This window comes from Pungitius pungitius, chromosome 14, assembly GCF_949316345.1.
Source record: "Pungitius pungitius chromosome 14, fPunPun2.1, whole genome shotgun sequence".
NCBI lineage: Eukaryota > Metazoa > Chordata > Actinopteri > Perciformes > Gasterosteidae > Pungitius > Pungitius pungitius.
In genome coordinates, this window is record NC_084913.1 from 14,416,152 (window position 1) to 14,430,749 (window position 14,598).

Sequence of the window (14,598 nt, forward strand, 5' to 3'; positions counted from 1 at the left end):
AAGCCCCCTTTTGTGATAAACTTATTCAGTCATAAAACACACAATGTGGCACCCATCAAAAAAGCCTCATAGCATTTACACAAAATTAGGGTAATCCACAGCTGAATTCCTGCAACCGGTTTCTAAGTTTATTTACATTTAGCATTTTCATTAACAATTAAATAACATTTTAATTTTACCATTTCATGTTCAAGTAAAGTGTAAGTAATATGTTGAATTATTGTCATAAAATAAAAGCCTTTTGAGGATAAAATGGTCGTGGGCACGGAAGATAGCCATAACCTTTTAGTAGTTGTTGTCCAAAGAAAAAGAGTTTCTCATATCTACTCAGTTTTTTTATATTTATAAAGTGACGGACTAGCTTGTTACACAGGTTTTTATGCAGGCGGAATGATACGTTTGGCGGCACTAAGGAAGTTGGGGTTTTGCTCTTGAGAGGCGGATTGTGATTGGATTACACAGACCTGCAATATTCTGCACACTGTACAGAGACCGCTGATTGGTCAGAGAGGATCTGCAATGCGTCAAACCACGGCGCTGCAACAACTGGTTGGGTGGGGGCCACCCGTCACCGTGTGTATAGTAGGTTCCGTGATACGAGTGATAAAATAGGGCAGGTAAAACGTAAAGATAGCTCACAGGTGAGTTGAGGAAGTTCATGAATAATACTTTCTGTGGACATTAAATCTTAAAATTGGAAATCTTGAAATTAGATAATTTCAAGAATGCAACAATGCGTTTTTGTTTTCAGATTTTGCAGAAGCATTATTAACATGAATTCTAGCATACAGTTATTAAAAGCTAAAACTCACATAATAATAACATTGTGTGGAAAGTGAAAACGTCCTGAACTGGTCTTTCTATTCTTGATTACTGGTTAGATTGTCTCACCAAGGAGCAGGGACACTACATGATTTAATTTCATTAATCAAATGAGTTTTTCTTTGTTTTAAATCATCAAACATTTTAACAATCAGAGTTAAATGCTGATGCAATGTTACATTGCATTTTACAAAGTATTTTTCATAATTCTCATTTATCTCAGTATTCAATCACTGTTCCTTGGTCTCCAACGTGGAGTTGCCCTTCACAATCACTTCTAATATAAAACATGTCATGTCAACTTTCAACATATATTTCACTGTCCCTTAACCTCAGTATGAATGCATTAAAAAGGTATGCATTTACAAACTTACAGAGCACACATTACATGAATTAGAATAATGCATTTATTAACAGTGTCTGGTACTAAAACCCATGTACAAAGGATAATCATTAATACACTCTTTAAATGTGTGTGCATGCATCCGGGTGTCAGAATGTTTGTTTCTTTTTCTTGCCATCAAGTGTGCCGACATAGGCATGTCGCCGGTAAGACCAACTCATGTTCTTGAATGAGATATGTGTGTGTTTTCAGTCCTCCAGCAATATATCTAGTTCTTCTAGAGGAAGTCTTAGTCGGAGTTCCTTCTCCGTCATCAGATCTACAAACTCCTGCAGATGCTCAGGGAACAGCTTCACTGCGTCCATGTAGAGACCCTGATCACACACACACACACACGCCAAACACACACATGTGCATAAATGCATATTCACATTCATACACACCCACCCAAAGAGAGAGAGAGAAAGAGAACACGGATTTCTCATGAATACATTTTAAAAAATTAAGTAACCAGAGGTCCGCTGCAGTGAGGAAATATCTCTACTGTTTGTAGCTCACCTTAGCCCAGGGAATATTCTGTAAGGCCTTGTAGAAGATCCCTGTGGCTTTATCCACCTTCCCTTCCGACACCTGCCAATACACACAGTGCAGACATGAGACTTTACTGACTGGCATGTTTGTAATAATCAAATATGCAAATTGCCCAGAGTAAATCTGCATCAGTGCGCACTGTGCGCGCTAGTCGTTAGTTTTATCTCCATGTCGATATTTAAACATTGAAAAAGAAATGGGCTAACTGACTGGTCTAAGATAAGAAATGAGTTCAAGTAAACATCCTGTCTTCAAAATATCAGTTAAAATGACTGTGTAAGAGAGTGTTTTTGTCGTCTTACCAGGAAGTACATGTACATCCTCCAAAGTAAAGGACAGTGAGACCCCATCTCTGTTGCTATGGCGTTTTCAAACAATCCACGGATACGGTTGCTGAGGCCATTCTCTGGCAAGATGGGCAAGGCTGCATCATGGCCACATGACCTGTAATGACCATAGAAAAAATTAATAGTTAAGATTCTCAGAAAGCATAAAATATGGTACCCCGAAGAAACATGACAATTTTTTTTTCTGAACTTGTATTGTTGCCTTAGAGGTGGATAATCTTTATTTAAGTTCCTTAAATATCCAGTGAAATTAACAGTTATTTTCCCTACTGTTAATCTTCTATACCAAATAAAGATAAACTAGTTTTATATAGGTTTATAGGTTTTTTCTCTTAGGCAATAACAGTAGCACATGACTCATAGAGCACCAAGGTTTTTTTTTTAGACAATAAATCATCCAACCAAGTGGGGCTATGTAGCCCCCAGGCCATATAAAAACACAGGCCTCAATTTACACAACTTTCTAAAACACAGTGTATCCATGAGGAAATTAAATATCACCTGGGAGAAAACATGTCTTATTTCAGTCCTATATAAATTATCATCCCGGGGCAGCAGATTAGCGAAACAAATCTTTCACTTTGTGATGCAAGCATCACATTTAGTAGAAATTCTTTTCAAGACTTGGGGGAAAAAAAAAAAAAAAAAAAAAGAAAAAAAAAGCCCAGTAGCCACGATGGAAAAAAATATGGCCGAGAAGAACCAATGCTGATGGCTTCACATTTAGTTGGTTTGGTTGGTAGGTAGGACAATCATTATATAGAGAACTGATATTGTTCTGCCAATTTTGATATATAACAAATGCGTATAACATTTATGTCATAAAAGATTGATTTAAGAAGATTTATAACAATTGAGGAAATGCGTTAATAAACAGAATGTTACCTCATGTTGATCATTCTAACATTTTACTATGGATCAAAAAGTTAGCTTGGAACTTGGATTAGCAATTATCTTGATAAATACCAGCCAGTTTGAATTTCTTTTGGCACTATTGCATTTCTCAAAAACACTTTAGTGATGTACCCCCTAAGAAATATTTATTTCAGCCAAGTACCCCCTTAGCAGTGCAAAGCATTTTTGGCTGAAAACAAAAATCACATAAAATAATGCAATTTATGTTAAGTTAAGTTGAGTTGAGTTAAATTTTTCATCTTTTCCCAGCACAATTAAATATGAATTAATATTAATATTAGAGAAAGCTACACATGGCACCTCAATTTTTAAGTTGTTAAAATGCTTATTCCCACCCAGGGTGCAGAATAACCCGGCATCTGCCCGTCATCCTTTCTGCTCTTACCTCTGAGCAGCATCCACCAGCTGCTTCCTCTGTTGTTCTGCAACAATAGCAAAGAGGCGTGGCACCACGCTGCTGTTGTCCCTGGTTACAGAATGAAAGAAGCGGCGCGCCCGACCAGCACTATGGTAACGGTTCTCCACCTGAAATACAGGTTTGCACGGTGGCCATCATACATCAGTACACAAGGACCACTTCGGTACAAAGTGAGTGCATAAGAGCCAACAGACATCTGCAGAAGTACTGTGCCAAAAATGAAATGACCCTAACCCTAACTTATGCAGAGACCCACCTGTATATAAATGCTCCAGAGCCGGGCGCTAGTCGGCCAGGCGGCGAGGGCGGAGGTCAGCGTTTGTCTCAGTGTCGCCAGTGGAAACACACTGACGCTGTTGTGGTACCTAAGCAACGCCACCTGCTGCACAGCTAATGCCTCACACTCCGAGGCCAGCCTGTTAACATAGCGCCTGCGCCTATGGCTGGAGTCCTCAGCCTGGCTGGCACCGGTGCTGGCAAGGTTGGCTTCCTCCTTGCGGTTGAGCTGAGTCAGTGCGCGGTGCAGCTCGTCCGTCCTCTCCCGGGCCTCACTGTAGACGGAGTTGGCGGCTTTGATGCCCACCGTGAGGTACTGGAAGAGAGCGTAGCAGCTTATCAGGCCTCTCAGCCTCAGCTTCTCTCCTAGCAGGTCCTCGTGACCTGTTGGTGAGAGGAGAGAGAGCCACGTAATGAAAGGGTTTTACTCCATGTGTGACGGTGAGCTGGCCTGCGCGGCACCACCACCCAAATCAGTTCAATGGAATTCAACAATCACTTCTTATATATTGGGAGACACAAGTGATAAGAAAACTATCTGAATTTTTTTTAATTCAAATGCAGTAATGAATCAAAATAAATGCAGTGTTTGGAAAACCTGATTAGCAGTAACCGAAGAACATGCAAAACTGATTATTTTTTTTAGCTGAAAACTATCCACGAACAACTGATTTTATCAGTTGATTTATGAAACACGTAGCACCTCGTGACAGATGAAACACAAAGAAGTTGTTAGAAAGGGAACCTTTTGTGTCGTTTGGAGGGTTGGGGGGGCTTTGGTTCAGAGCTGCCAGGCCGGCAGTCAGAGCCTGCTCATACGACTTCCTGGCTTTCAGGACAGAAACCGGAGTGAGGGACATGGAGGAGGACGAGGTCCCCTCTGCTAGCCTGGTTAGTATGCAGACCCCTGGGGACACGGTGACATCTGCTAGCCCCCCCCCTCGCACACTCGAGCCGTCCTCCACCTCCAGCTGGGCCCACAGCAAACACAGCTCGCAGAGGGCGGGGCTCTTCAGCCCTTGGGTTCCGACTATCTCCGTGGCCGTTGAGAAGACTTTGCGAGCCTCCTCGAGGTTGCCCAGCATCCACTCCAGGTGGCCGTACTCCTGCCACAGCACCAACGACGAGCGGTTGTCGGGTTCTTTGAGGAGTTGCTTGGCAACCCGCTTGCTGCTCTTGCCCTGAGAGCGCAGACGCTTTTTGTTGCCGCCATGCAAGCAGCGCAAGACCTGACATACACACACACACACGCAGAAGCACACATGAGTACATCCTTTTTCTACCAACTTTTAACCGTGTCACAGTTTGAGTCCAAAAAACGTCTACCTTGAGTCTCTCGTACTGCATCCAGCTGAGTGACAGAGTGGCACGGTGGTGGGCAGGAAGGACAGGTTGGACCCCTCTGAAGACATTGGTGACAAACCTCTCGCCCTGCTTCCCAAGCCCCACCCACTTCCTCGTTCCCTGGAGAGTGGTCGTGTGACCCACAGAGTTGATCCCAGGGTCAGGTAGGTTGTGTGAGGTCAGAGGACGTTTGAGGTCATTACCTAGGATGAGATAAAAAGTTTACATTGCATCAAATGATTTGCTAAAAGCTAAAAAAAAAACAGAAACAGCTGGTTGATTTTGGTCGGACTGAAGGTTTTTACCCTGAGTGAACAGAGAAAGGTTCTCCAGCAGCAGGCCCGGCTGACAGGGGTCAGCAGAGAGCACAGAGTCCACAGGCAGCCCCAAGAAGGAGACGAAACGGAGAAGAAGACGGAGCTGGAGCTCCGGTGAAGACAGACAGATCAGGGATGGGCCGATGTCATCGAACAACACCTAGAGTGGGGGGGTAACGAGTGAGAGAGAGAAAAGTCAAGCAAAGTGGTAACGCCAACAACATTTAGTGGTTTCTTTACATGAAACCAGTACCTGTCTGTCCGGGTCCTCACAATCCACTTCCGACTGCCCCTTGGCCTTGTCGGGCCTCCAGGGCAGCCAGTGAGCTGCTTCACGAGACGGCTCCACTTCCAACCAGACCGTCCATCTGGGCTGGCTCCGATCCTTCACCTCCTCCTCGTCCTCTTCCTCCTCTTCTTCTTCCTCTGCGGAAGAAACAGACAAACACACGCACATGCTTGGTTTTCTTGTTGATTTTTATGATTCCAGCCCACAACGTGATGTAGAGATTATTCCATGAATAGTCAACAGTGTGTCTCTCACCTACACTGGGCTGTAGCCACCCTCCTCGCTCCTGCTGGAGCATCCAGGCTTTCCAGCCTCTGGCACCCAACTCTCCAACCCTCTCCTCCCCGCTGTCCCAGAACGGCTCAAAGAACTCAGCCTGCACACACACGAAAAACAGAATTTAACTGGAAGGTTGCTTTCTTGCATTGTTTTGAATGAGAAAAGAAAGAGGCGTGTGTGTGTTGTTGTGTGCATGTTTGAAGTTAAGCAAGATTGATCTTAAAAGTAGGAATCCATAGGACTACAAGTGTCCCTGTGTACAAGTTCCCTAATTATCACGTTGTAGATAACAACACACAAGAGGATAGCGGGGATGAGAGGTGCTTGACCATCTGTTAGCCTTAGAATAAGAAATGACTGTGTGTGTGTGTGTGTACCTGCTGCTTGGTGGACAGTTTTCGTACACTGTCTGGTTTGTAGAAAGTGAAGTCGATCATAGCCTGAAAGAGAGAAACCGCCTTCTCAGAGTGACCAGACTGACGCAGGAAATGACACTGCTGGGTGAAGATATCTGGAGAGTAGGAAAGGAAAGAGAACCAGGAACAGTGACCACAACTTTTAGTAAGCATTAAGACATAGAAAAAAGGCTGACTAACACAAATGCATAACGGTGCATTATTAGATGCGAGATGCAAGATGATGCACCAAGGTGACTGCCTTGGGACAGAAGCTACTGATAAAACCGGCAGACTGATAAAGTGAGTGGGGGAGCCGATTAAGTGGTAGAAACACTGGAGGGACAAATTTCTGTTACCCAACATATCCTCTTCAAGCCCTGGCAGGGCCGGGTGAGAGACCATGCTGCCATCGCGCACCGCACTGAGCGTGCTCAGGCACTTCCCGTACGCGGCGTTGACCTTCGACACGGTGAAGTTGCTGAAGTAGCTCTGGGCAAACAGCAGATACTCCCTCCACAAGGGGGCACTGTTCGGGTGGAGGAACACCTGCGTCGCAACAGATGAAACACGGGTTAGCCTTAGAATTACTCTGAGCTCTGGCCTTCAGACACGTCAACATTAGCCAGAGACCAGAAGGGGTCAGAGAAGCATTCAAGACATGGTTATAGGAAGTGATTTACTTATAGCGGAGAAGGCTTTGTGCATGAAAAGACCAGCGTAAAATGGAGTTTACCACATTCAAAGTTTAGAATAGAGCCATTTTCTATAAATAGTAGCAGTCAAAATACAGCAGCACAGCTTGAATTTCATGGAAGCGCATAGAGACTGTAGACTGACCAGTTTCTTCCATTCTTTAGCCAGAAGAGAGGGCTCCCAAAGCTCTTGGCAGATCCTGAGCCTCTCCAGCTGCAGAGCTACGCAGCCGTGGTTGGTGGCCACTGCGCGCTCGGCGATGCTCAGCTTCTTCTCCAGGACCGCTCTGTAAGAAGACTTAGACCGCTCGGCCACGTCGCCGCCCCGTTGCTCCTCCTCGCCTCCGAACTCTGTCGCAGTCAGCTCATCCTAGAGGGAGGTAGTGGTTTAGAAGTAGTTCTGGATATAATAAACAGGTCATATTAATCATTGGTCTGATGATTATAGTAAAATTAGCGTCATTACAATACAAAGGGAGTGAAAACATACATGGGATTTGACATTCAGCATGTGAGAAGCTCTTGTTTCTACACGGTTCATAAACATAGGTTTGAAATGTTGTGTTTGAATACCATATTTTTTTTAACTGCACTGAGCAGAAAATGATGAAGCATTTTGTAAAAGAATGACAAACTACATTAGTGATGCAGAAATGGGGTTAGGGTTCAAAGCGGTGGTCTTCATACCTGGTATCGTATGAATTGAATCCACAGCTGAGCGTCTGCTGGCTGCTCTCTGAGCCGCCGGTTAAACTCTTCAGTCCTCCCGGCCAACGGCACTTCGCTCTGCCCGGCCTCGCTGTCCTGCTGCTGCCGCTGCTGCTCTGTCTGCTCCTGCTTTCCCTTCCCCTGCAGCCAGAGGGCCGTGGAGGAGTCATACACACCCAGAGGGTTGACCGAACATGTCTGCACTCTGACACCTGGATTGACAAATGGCATTTAGTCAAACACAAGACAAGGACTTTTTGAGATTGTTAGCCTACCCCTTCAACGGCTGTTGTGGCTAAATCTCTTACCCGTCTCTCCTTCTTTGTTACCCACATCGTCAACCAGCGGGAGGAAGGAGGTGGGGCTGTTGGCCTTGCCGCACTCAGGAACCCTAGGTAATGTGTGAGCAGGGGGCTCGGACCTCAGCAGCTGGCGACTGACTGAGGAGAAGTATCTGTCTGCTGCTTTCTTCTTGTCTCCACCTTTCTGTTTCTTATTTGACTCCTCCCAGCTGACTCCCTGTCTGCGGGGGTCCAGGCCCAAGGATGAGCTGCCTTTCCTCCTATACCTGAAAAGCACGGAGAGTGTCAACATACCTCCACAACACAGAGGCGTTTATGTTCCCCTTTTGTGACAGAAGCCGAGATGATATGTTGCAATGTAAAATAATTGCTTCTAATTCAAATGAAGAACCAACTGAAGGTGTTTTGCATGAGATGGGACAGTCACTAAATGAAGGAGGGAGATGCCAAGGCATTGCCCTCGTGGTCTTTAAGCATGTGTGCATGTGTGTTACCTGGCTACGTCCCCTCTGTACAAGGACTTGTACGTCCAGTTGGCTGGGTCGGCTTTACGGTCCACACAGAACGGCTGCTCCGTGGGTGACTTGAGGTCATCTAACCAGGAGAAGCAGCTTGCTAACGGAGCCGCCTGGGGACTGCATGGCAGCACAGACGCCAACCGCAAATACAGAACAGAAGCAAGCGCTTTTGTGAATACGATTAATAGTGTAAGCGTGTGAGATGTAAATGTGTGCATCCATACCTATCGGACTCTTGTTTCTTTTTGAGGTCACTGGGGAAAACCGTTTCTGAGTCCGTCCCACTGCTATCCGAATATCTTCCACTCTTCTTTTTGTGTTTTTTCTTCTTTTTCCTCTTCTTTTCACTCTTTTTTTTCTTCTTTTTCTGTGGCAAATCACCCTCCTCCTTCTCCTCCTCCTCCTCTGCAGAGCTCACATCTCTGCCAACACAGTGGATTAGCAATATTAGCAATGTGTGCTTAGCAAGGAAGGAAAACAGAGGCACCAAAGAAGAATGAGGAAAAAAGTAAGGAGAAATGCAAAAAATAAATTATAGTATTGAAGCAACAATAAAATTGCAGCATTTGTCACGTTGGCTTTGTCAATAAAGAATACGCTTAAAAAGAATATATATATATATATAAGACGACAAGGTTGAAAATGTACAGAAGAATGTCCAGTGGTGTGTCTGCAAGCAATGAAACAAGCATTTGATTTTTGACCTGTACCTTGAATCTTTCTCGTTCCGCCTCTCACTGGTCTTCTCAAAAAAACGACTGTGAAGAGTAAGGGCATCACCAGACTGGAAACTCTTATTATTCAGCCAGTTCAATTCTACAAGGAGAGAATGGATGAAAAACATGTTCCTCACAATTGCAGGTGGAGGAGCAGTGTGTTACATGCAGTGTAGGATGACAGCTGTAACTGGGAGGGTGGGCTGGGGTTGTACCATGCAACCACATCCGCTACATTTCTCTCATACATCATTACCGAAGATTATTTGGAATCCATGTTTTAAGAAGCCAGACAAACCAGACTGAGTTAGCGGCTAAATCTAGAGTCTGCGTAAATACACTCTTCAATGGATGCAATGATAAGAGACAACAAGAATAGTTTTCCCTTTAAACGAACTTTAACGTTACAACACGTGGAGAAGAATGAAATAGCAGTAGTAGTAGTAGTAGTAGTAGTAGTAGTAGCAGCAGAATTCAGGAGTCCTCACCTATAAGCAGAAATACACAGCTGGTATGGCAACATTGTCAGGTTGCCCACTTTGTCTTCTAGGTGTAATGTTACCAGAACGCAAATGTAACGTTACGTAACGTTAGTTGTTACATGTCGTTGCAAGGCAATGCAACCATAACACTATTGTTTGCTTGATCTATAATTAACTGAATGTAACAAAAGTGTAAAATACCAGATAAACCCATAGTAGACGCTATCCTGGATTCAGAAATAGCCGTGTTAGGGAATGTGAACTAACGTTAGCTTACGTTAATTGACAAGGAAGCTAACGCTAACGTCTGTCATTCAAATGCAACGGCCAGCCGACGTTGAGACGGTTAATGTCAACTAACGTCAGCTCGTAGTTCAACAGGTTTATTATCTCAACACAATGAAAACATATAAGGGACTATCAGTCCATATAGAAATGTGAGCTACATGAAAGAGTGATCACCTTTTGACGGATCTTCAACTTTGTCACTCTCTAGATCAGCAAAAGCTGGAAAGAGAGCCATGATGGTAGTCGCACATAAACAGTCGCAGGAATATGACGTCATTTGACTGGGCAAGGACGAAAAAGTTATACCAGTTTATTATCCTAATAATGCTTTTAATGTTAAAATGGTGAATTGAATGGGTCAAGTTGATTTAAAATAATATATATTTTACTTCACAATTTGAACTCCCTTTAATTAGTTATGTGCACAATTAAATATTATATCTGGGAAAAATACATGAATTGAATCTTCTTTCTGAAATTATGTCTAAACCATGGTTACGCCCTTGTATAAATCATTTTTTTCATTAAATGTGCTGCTTTATTGTTTTAATATCTTAAGAGTTATTGTCCTAAATGAAGAGTGTGGTTTCGATTTACAATGTTAAAAACTTTGATTGTGATGAGATGGTAATCTGTTTTGGATTGATAATTAAGTCATTTGGACAAACACAAAAGTTAAATTAATCTACTTCAAAATAAAGAGAGACACATAATATATTTGGGAGGCAATGTTTCTGCTTGCCACTGAAATCTCCAACAAAATAATTAGCTTAGCTCGATTAGCTTGAACAAATGCAATACATTAGAAGAGCTTGCATGACAGAGCGGCCGAGTACATGTCTTTGTTGTGAAGGATGTTATTCAGTTGAAATGTTGAAATTGCTGCATCCTCAATGAATAATCTCAAAACGTTTGAGAAGAGGTTTTGCTAGCTCTATTTAGCTTTAATCTCCTAAAATGGAGACAAATAGATCTTATGTCCTCTTAGATCTTGCAAACAGGTCATCAATACATTTGCTGAAAAGGTTTTATCACCAGAATGCTATCCTAACATTATTATCTGGTGATGTCTGTTAAAGCTGTGTTATTTACGGAGGAAGGAAATTTTGAATTTGACCTGAATATTTTACTTTGTTTGCAAAATTTACAGTTTAGGCCCCACAACAGATTGAAGAATAAACCTGCACCGGCCAGAATAACCCCTTAACCCCCTGGTGCAGCAGTTGAATTATAGCGCCACCTTTTGGCAAAGGATGCCACAACAACTGTTCGTACATGACACTTCCTATGGAAGTTTCCATGGCGTTGGATTTACTATTAGTCGCTTTATAAACATGAGACAACACTAAAGTATATATATATATATTTAAAACAAACAACAATGTTTGTGAAATTTAAGTATGCGTTTAAGGTGACGATCTATCGCCTATCATATACCGTATTACATACGTATCACACACACATGTATGTATGTATGTATGTATGTATGTATGTATGTATGTATACATATATACATATTGGATGGTTTTAACATCTCTGGTGGGGTTAAGTGAGCCTCTGGAGAGTTTCTGTAGCAACGGTGCTGTGCACTGGATTATAGTTGGTGTTACCAAGGCTACGGAGCTCCATCCAATCCAAACTCGATACTAAGTTTTATGGACCAATGAGATATCCAGTAAGACTTGACTGACATGTAGTTGGTCCAATAGCATTTCTCGGGCAGCCGTTGTTGGCGCGCCCGCTGAGTGTTCCGGTTAGTCCGTAGTTGGAGCGCTAAAGTGTAACAACGTCACATCAAAACGGTCTGTTTTTCTCGTTATTTCTTTAAGATACTTTTTTTATTACCATCAACATGAGGGAAATCGTGCACCTGCAGGCCGGCCAGTGTGGAAATCAAATAGGAGCTAAGGTAAGCGAAGCTTTGTTTTAGAGGGAATGATCAAATCGATAAAAAGTGCGTGTGTTTAATGAGTTTGGGCGGGCTGATCCGTTAGCGTACTTAGCGACGACTGCTAACGTACCGGGCCTCAGTTTCTATGCCAACAATTTGTTTGCCTCAAGTTTGACTCGTTACGGTGCGTCATGCTAGTAAGCTGGCTAATTTAACCTTTGTCATCAACTCTCTCTTTTACTCCTATTTTTAGTTCTGGGAGGTGATAAGCGACGAGCATGGCATCGACCCGTCCGGGACGTACCACGGGGACAGCGACCTGCAACTGGAGCGCATCAACGTGTATTACAACGAGGCATCAGGTGAACTTTACCTTTACGTTGGTTAACTTAATTGTATAGATGAGCCACGGTAATTCAATAGTGAGTGTAGCGATCCGCGGTTGGGGGGGGGTCGTCCCGGCGGAAGCCGCTAGGAGCTCCATACAACGCTCCTCTCGAGTTACCGTCGCCGTTTCCATGGTGCAAAAAGCCAACAAGCCGATGATGTTATCCCAAATGTATAGGAGGAAAATGTTCGTTATCTTCAGTCTTCACCTGAGAAGTTGTAACCTGTAATAATACTCTTAACGTGTCTACTTGTTTGCAATTTCCAGGTGGCAAATATGTCCCCCGTGCGGTGCTGGTGGACTTGGAGCCGGGCACAATGGACTCCGTGAGGTCCGGTCCCTTTGGACAAATCTTTAGGCCAGACAACTTTGTCTTCGGTGAGAATTAAATCAACGACAAATTTGTTGTCTTTTCTTTCGGTGTGTGGCCCATATTTTAAAGCTGTGTATCCACAGAGGGTTCCATGCACTGCTCATTGCGGCAGACTTTAGAGACACCGAAGCGGTGACACGTGACTGTATTTGCATCCATCGCAGGCCAGAGTGGAGCAGGAAACAACTGGGCCAAAGGCCACTACACCGAGGGAGCCGAGCTGGTCGACTCGGTCCTGGATGTGGTGAGGAAGGAGGCGGAGAGCTGCGACTGCCTCCAGGGCTTCCAGCTCACGCACTCCCTCGGGGGAGGCACCGGCTCCGGCATGGGCACCCTGCTCATCAGCAAGATCCGGGAGGAGTACCCGGACCGCATCATGAACACGTTCAGCGTGGTGCCGTCTCCCAAGGTTCACATGGCGGTTGCAAAAATTTCAACTTCTAATATTTGTCCCCCCAAACGCTCCTGCGTGCTTTAAATGCTGTTGCCTTTCTCCTCCCCCTTGTCTGCCCCGGGTCATCCACGCTCCCTCCCCAGGTGTCTGACACCGTGGTGGAGCCGTACAACGCCACCCTGTCCGTCCACCAGCTGGTGGAGAACACAGATGAGACCTACTGCATTGATAATGAAGCCCTGTATGACATCTGCTTCCGCACGCTGAAGCTCACCACGCCCACCTACGGGGACCTCAACCACCTGGTCTCTGCCACCATGAGCGGGGTGACCACCTGCCTGCGCTTCCCCGGTCAGCTCAACGCCGACCTGCGGAAACTTGCGGTCAACATGGTGCCCTTCCCCAGGCTTCACTTCTTCATGCCGGGCTTTGCACCGCTGACCAGCCGGGGCAGCCAGCAGTACAGGTACAGGGGCGGGAACCCGCTTCGTAGAGAGCGCAAACCACCCTCGAGTTTAATGAATTCAAAAGGAATCCCAATTCATATTGTCCGTCTCCTTTTTAGGGCGTTGACGGTTCCCGAACTCACCCAGCAGATGTTCGATAGCAAGAACATGATGGCAGCGTGCGACCCCCGCCACGGGCGCTACCTCACGGTCGCCGCCATCTTCCGGGGCCGCATGTCCATGAAGGAGGTGGACGAGCAGATGCTGAACGTGCAGAACAAGAACAGCAGCTACTTCGTGGAGTGGATCCCCAACAACGTCAAGACGGCCGTCTGCGACATCCCGCCGCGGGGCCTCAAGATGGCCGCCACCTTCATCGGCAACAGCACGGCCATCCAGGAGCTGTTCAAGCGCATCTCCGAGCAGTTCACCGCCATGTTCCGCCGCAAGGCCTTCCTCCACTGGTGAGTAAAAAAAAAACACGCTGCTGTCGGGACCGGGGGGGGGGGGGTTTCCTCGTACTTTGCTTCTCACTCAGAATGCCCAGGTGTGACACGCGCCAGTAACTGTTGACGCGTTTCAGGTACACCGGAGAGGGCATGGACGAGATGGAGTTCACCGAGGCTGAGAGCAACATGAATGACCTGGTGTCCGAGTACCAGCAGTACCAGGAGGCCACTGCTGAGGAGGAGGGCGAGTTCGAGGAGGAGGGTGAAGAGGACATGGCCTAAACACCCAACATGACCTCCTTCCTTTCTATGCAACCATTAGTGGTCGTAATGATGGTTTGTATTGTTTTTAGAATTGTGGACAACTGGCTGTAAAACAAAGAGTTAGAAAGAGTCTCCCTGTATCTCCACTGATCAGCGTCAAGTGGTAATATACAACTCTGGTCAAGCCGTAGCGTGAATGCAAAGCATCTCTCCAGTCTTGTTTTTTCTGTCTCTTCTGTCTTCTTACTTCCTGCTTTTGGAAGAAAATGATTTCATCAGGAACTGGTCAGACCAGATCATAGCTGGATTTTAATAAAGATTTTATGACTTGGTGCTGTGGTCTGTTTT

At 45.0% G+C, this 14,598-nt stretch overlaps 2 protein-coding genes across 2 annotated transcripts; one reads left to right on the plus strand and one right to left on the minus strand.

The window, feature by feature from the left end:
- Nucleotides 1-1,093: 1,093 nt before the first annotated feature.
- On the minus strand, nt 1,094-10,296 carry nrde2 (NRDE-2, necessary for RNA interference, domain containing). The gene is made up of 19 exons (XM_037487189.2): nt 10,220-10,296; nt 9,270-9,375; nt 8,784-8,981; nt 8,536-8,676; nt 8,048-8,307; nt 7,719-7,951; nt 7,177-7,401; nt 6,696-6,885; nt 6,319-6,452; nt 5,918-6,038; nt 5,627-5,799; nt 5,362-5,533; nt 5,039-5,259; nt 4,458-4,941; nt 3,693-4,096; nt 3,404-3,543; nt 2,059-2,200; nt 1,724-1,795; nt 1,094-1,539 (listed from the first exon to the last, which is right to left on the minus strand). The coding sequence occupies exons 1-19, from the start codon at nt 10,278-10,280 to the stop codon at nt 1,414-1,416; spliced, it is 3,603 nt and encodes a 1,200-aa protein (XP_037343086.2). The 5' UTR covers nt 10,281-10,296; the 3' UTR covers nt 1,094-1,413.
- A 1,486-nt stretch (nt 10,297-11,782) lies between these two features.
- Nucleotides 11,783-14,582, plus strand: LOC119227964 (tubulin beta-4B chain). Its single transcript, XM_037487190.2, has 7 exons — nt 11,783-11,954; nt 12,190-12,298; nt 12,592-12,702; nt 12,862-13,106; nt 13,235-13,557; nt 13,657-14,001; nt 14,121-14,582. The coding sequence occupies exons 1-7, from the start codon at nt 11,898-11,900 to the stop codon at nt 14,266-14,268; spliced, it is 1,338 nt and encodes a 445-aa protein (XP_037343087.1). The 5' UTR covers nt 11,783-11,897; the 3' UTR covers nt 14,269-14,582.
- Nucleotides 14,583-14,598: the final 16 nt, after the last annotated feature.

Bases quoted from the DNA above. Each gene is read 5' to 3' on its own strand.
- nrde2 (XM_037487189.2), bottom strand. From the start codon at position 10,280: ATGGCTCTCTTTCCAGCTTTTGCTGATCTAGAGAGTGACAAAGTTGAA. The intron at 8,677-8,783 runs GTATGGATGCAC...GCTGCCATGCAG, and splicing joins AAGAAACAAGAGTCCGATAG to TCCCCAGGCGGCTCCGTTAG. The intron at 4,942-5,038 runs GTAGACGTTTTT...TGTGTATGTCAG, and splicing joins TGCAGTACGAGAGACTCAAG to GTCTTGCGCTGCTTGCATGG.
- LOC119227964 (XM_037487190.2), top strand. From the start codon at position 11,898: ATGAGGGAAATCGTGCACCTGCAGGCCGGCCAGTGTGGAAATCAAATA. The intron at 11,955-12,189 runs GTAAGCGAAGCT...TCCTATTTTTAG, and splicing joins GAAATCAAATAGGAGCTAAG to TTCTGGGAGGTGATAAGCGA. The intron at 12,299-12,591 runs GTGAACTTTACC...TGCAATTTCCAG, and splicing joins GTATTACAACGAGGCATCAG to GTGGCAAATATGTCCCCCGT.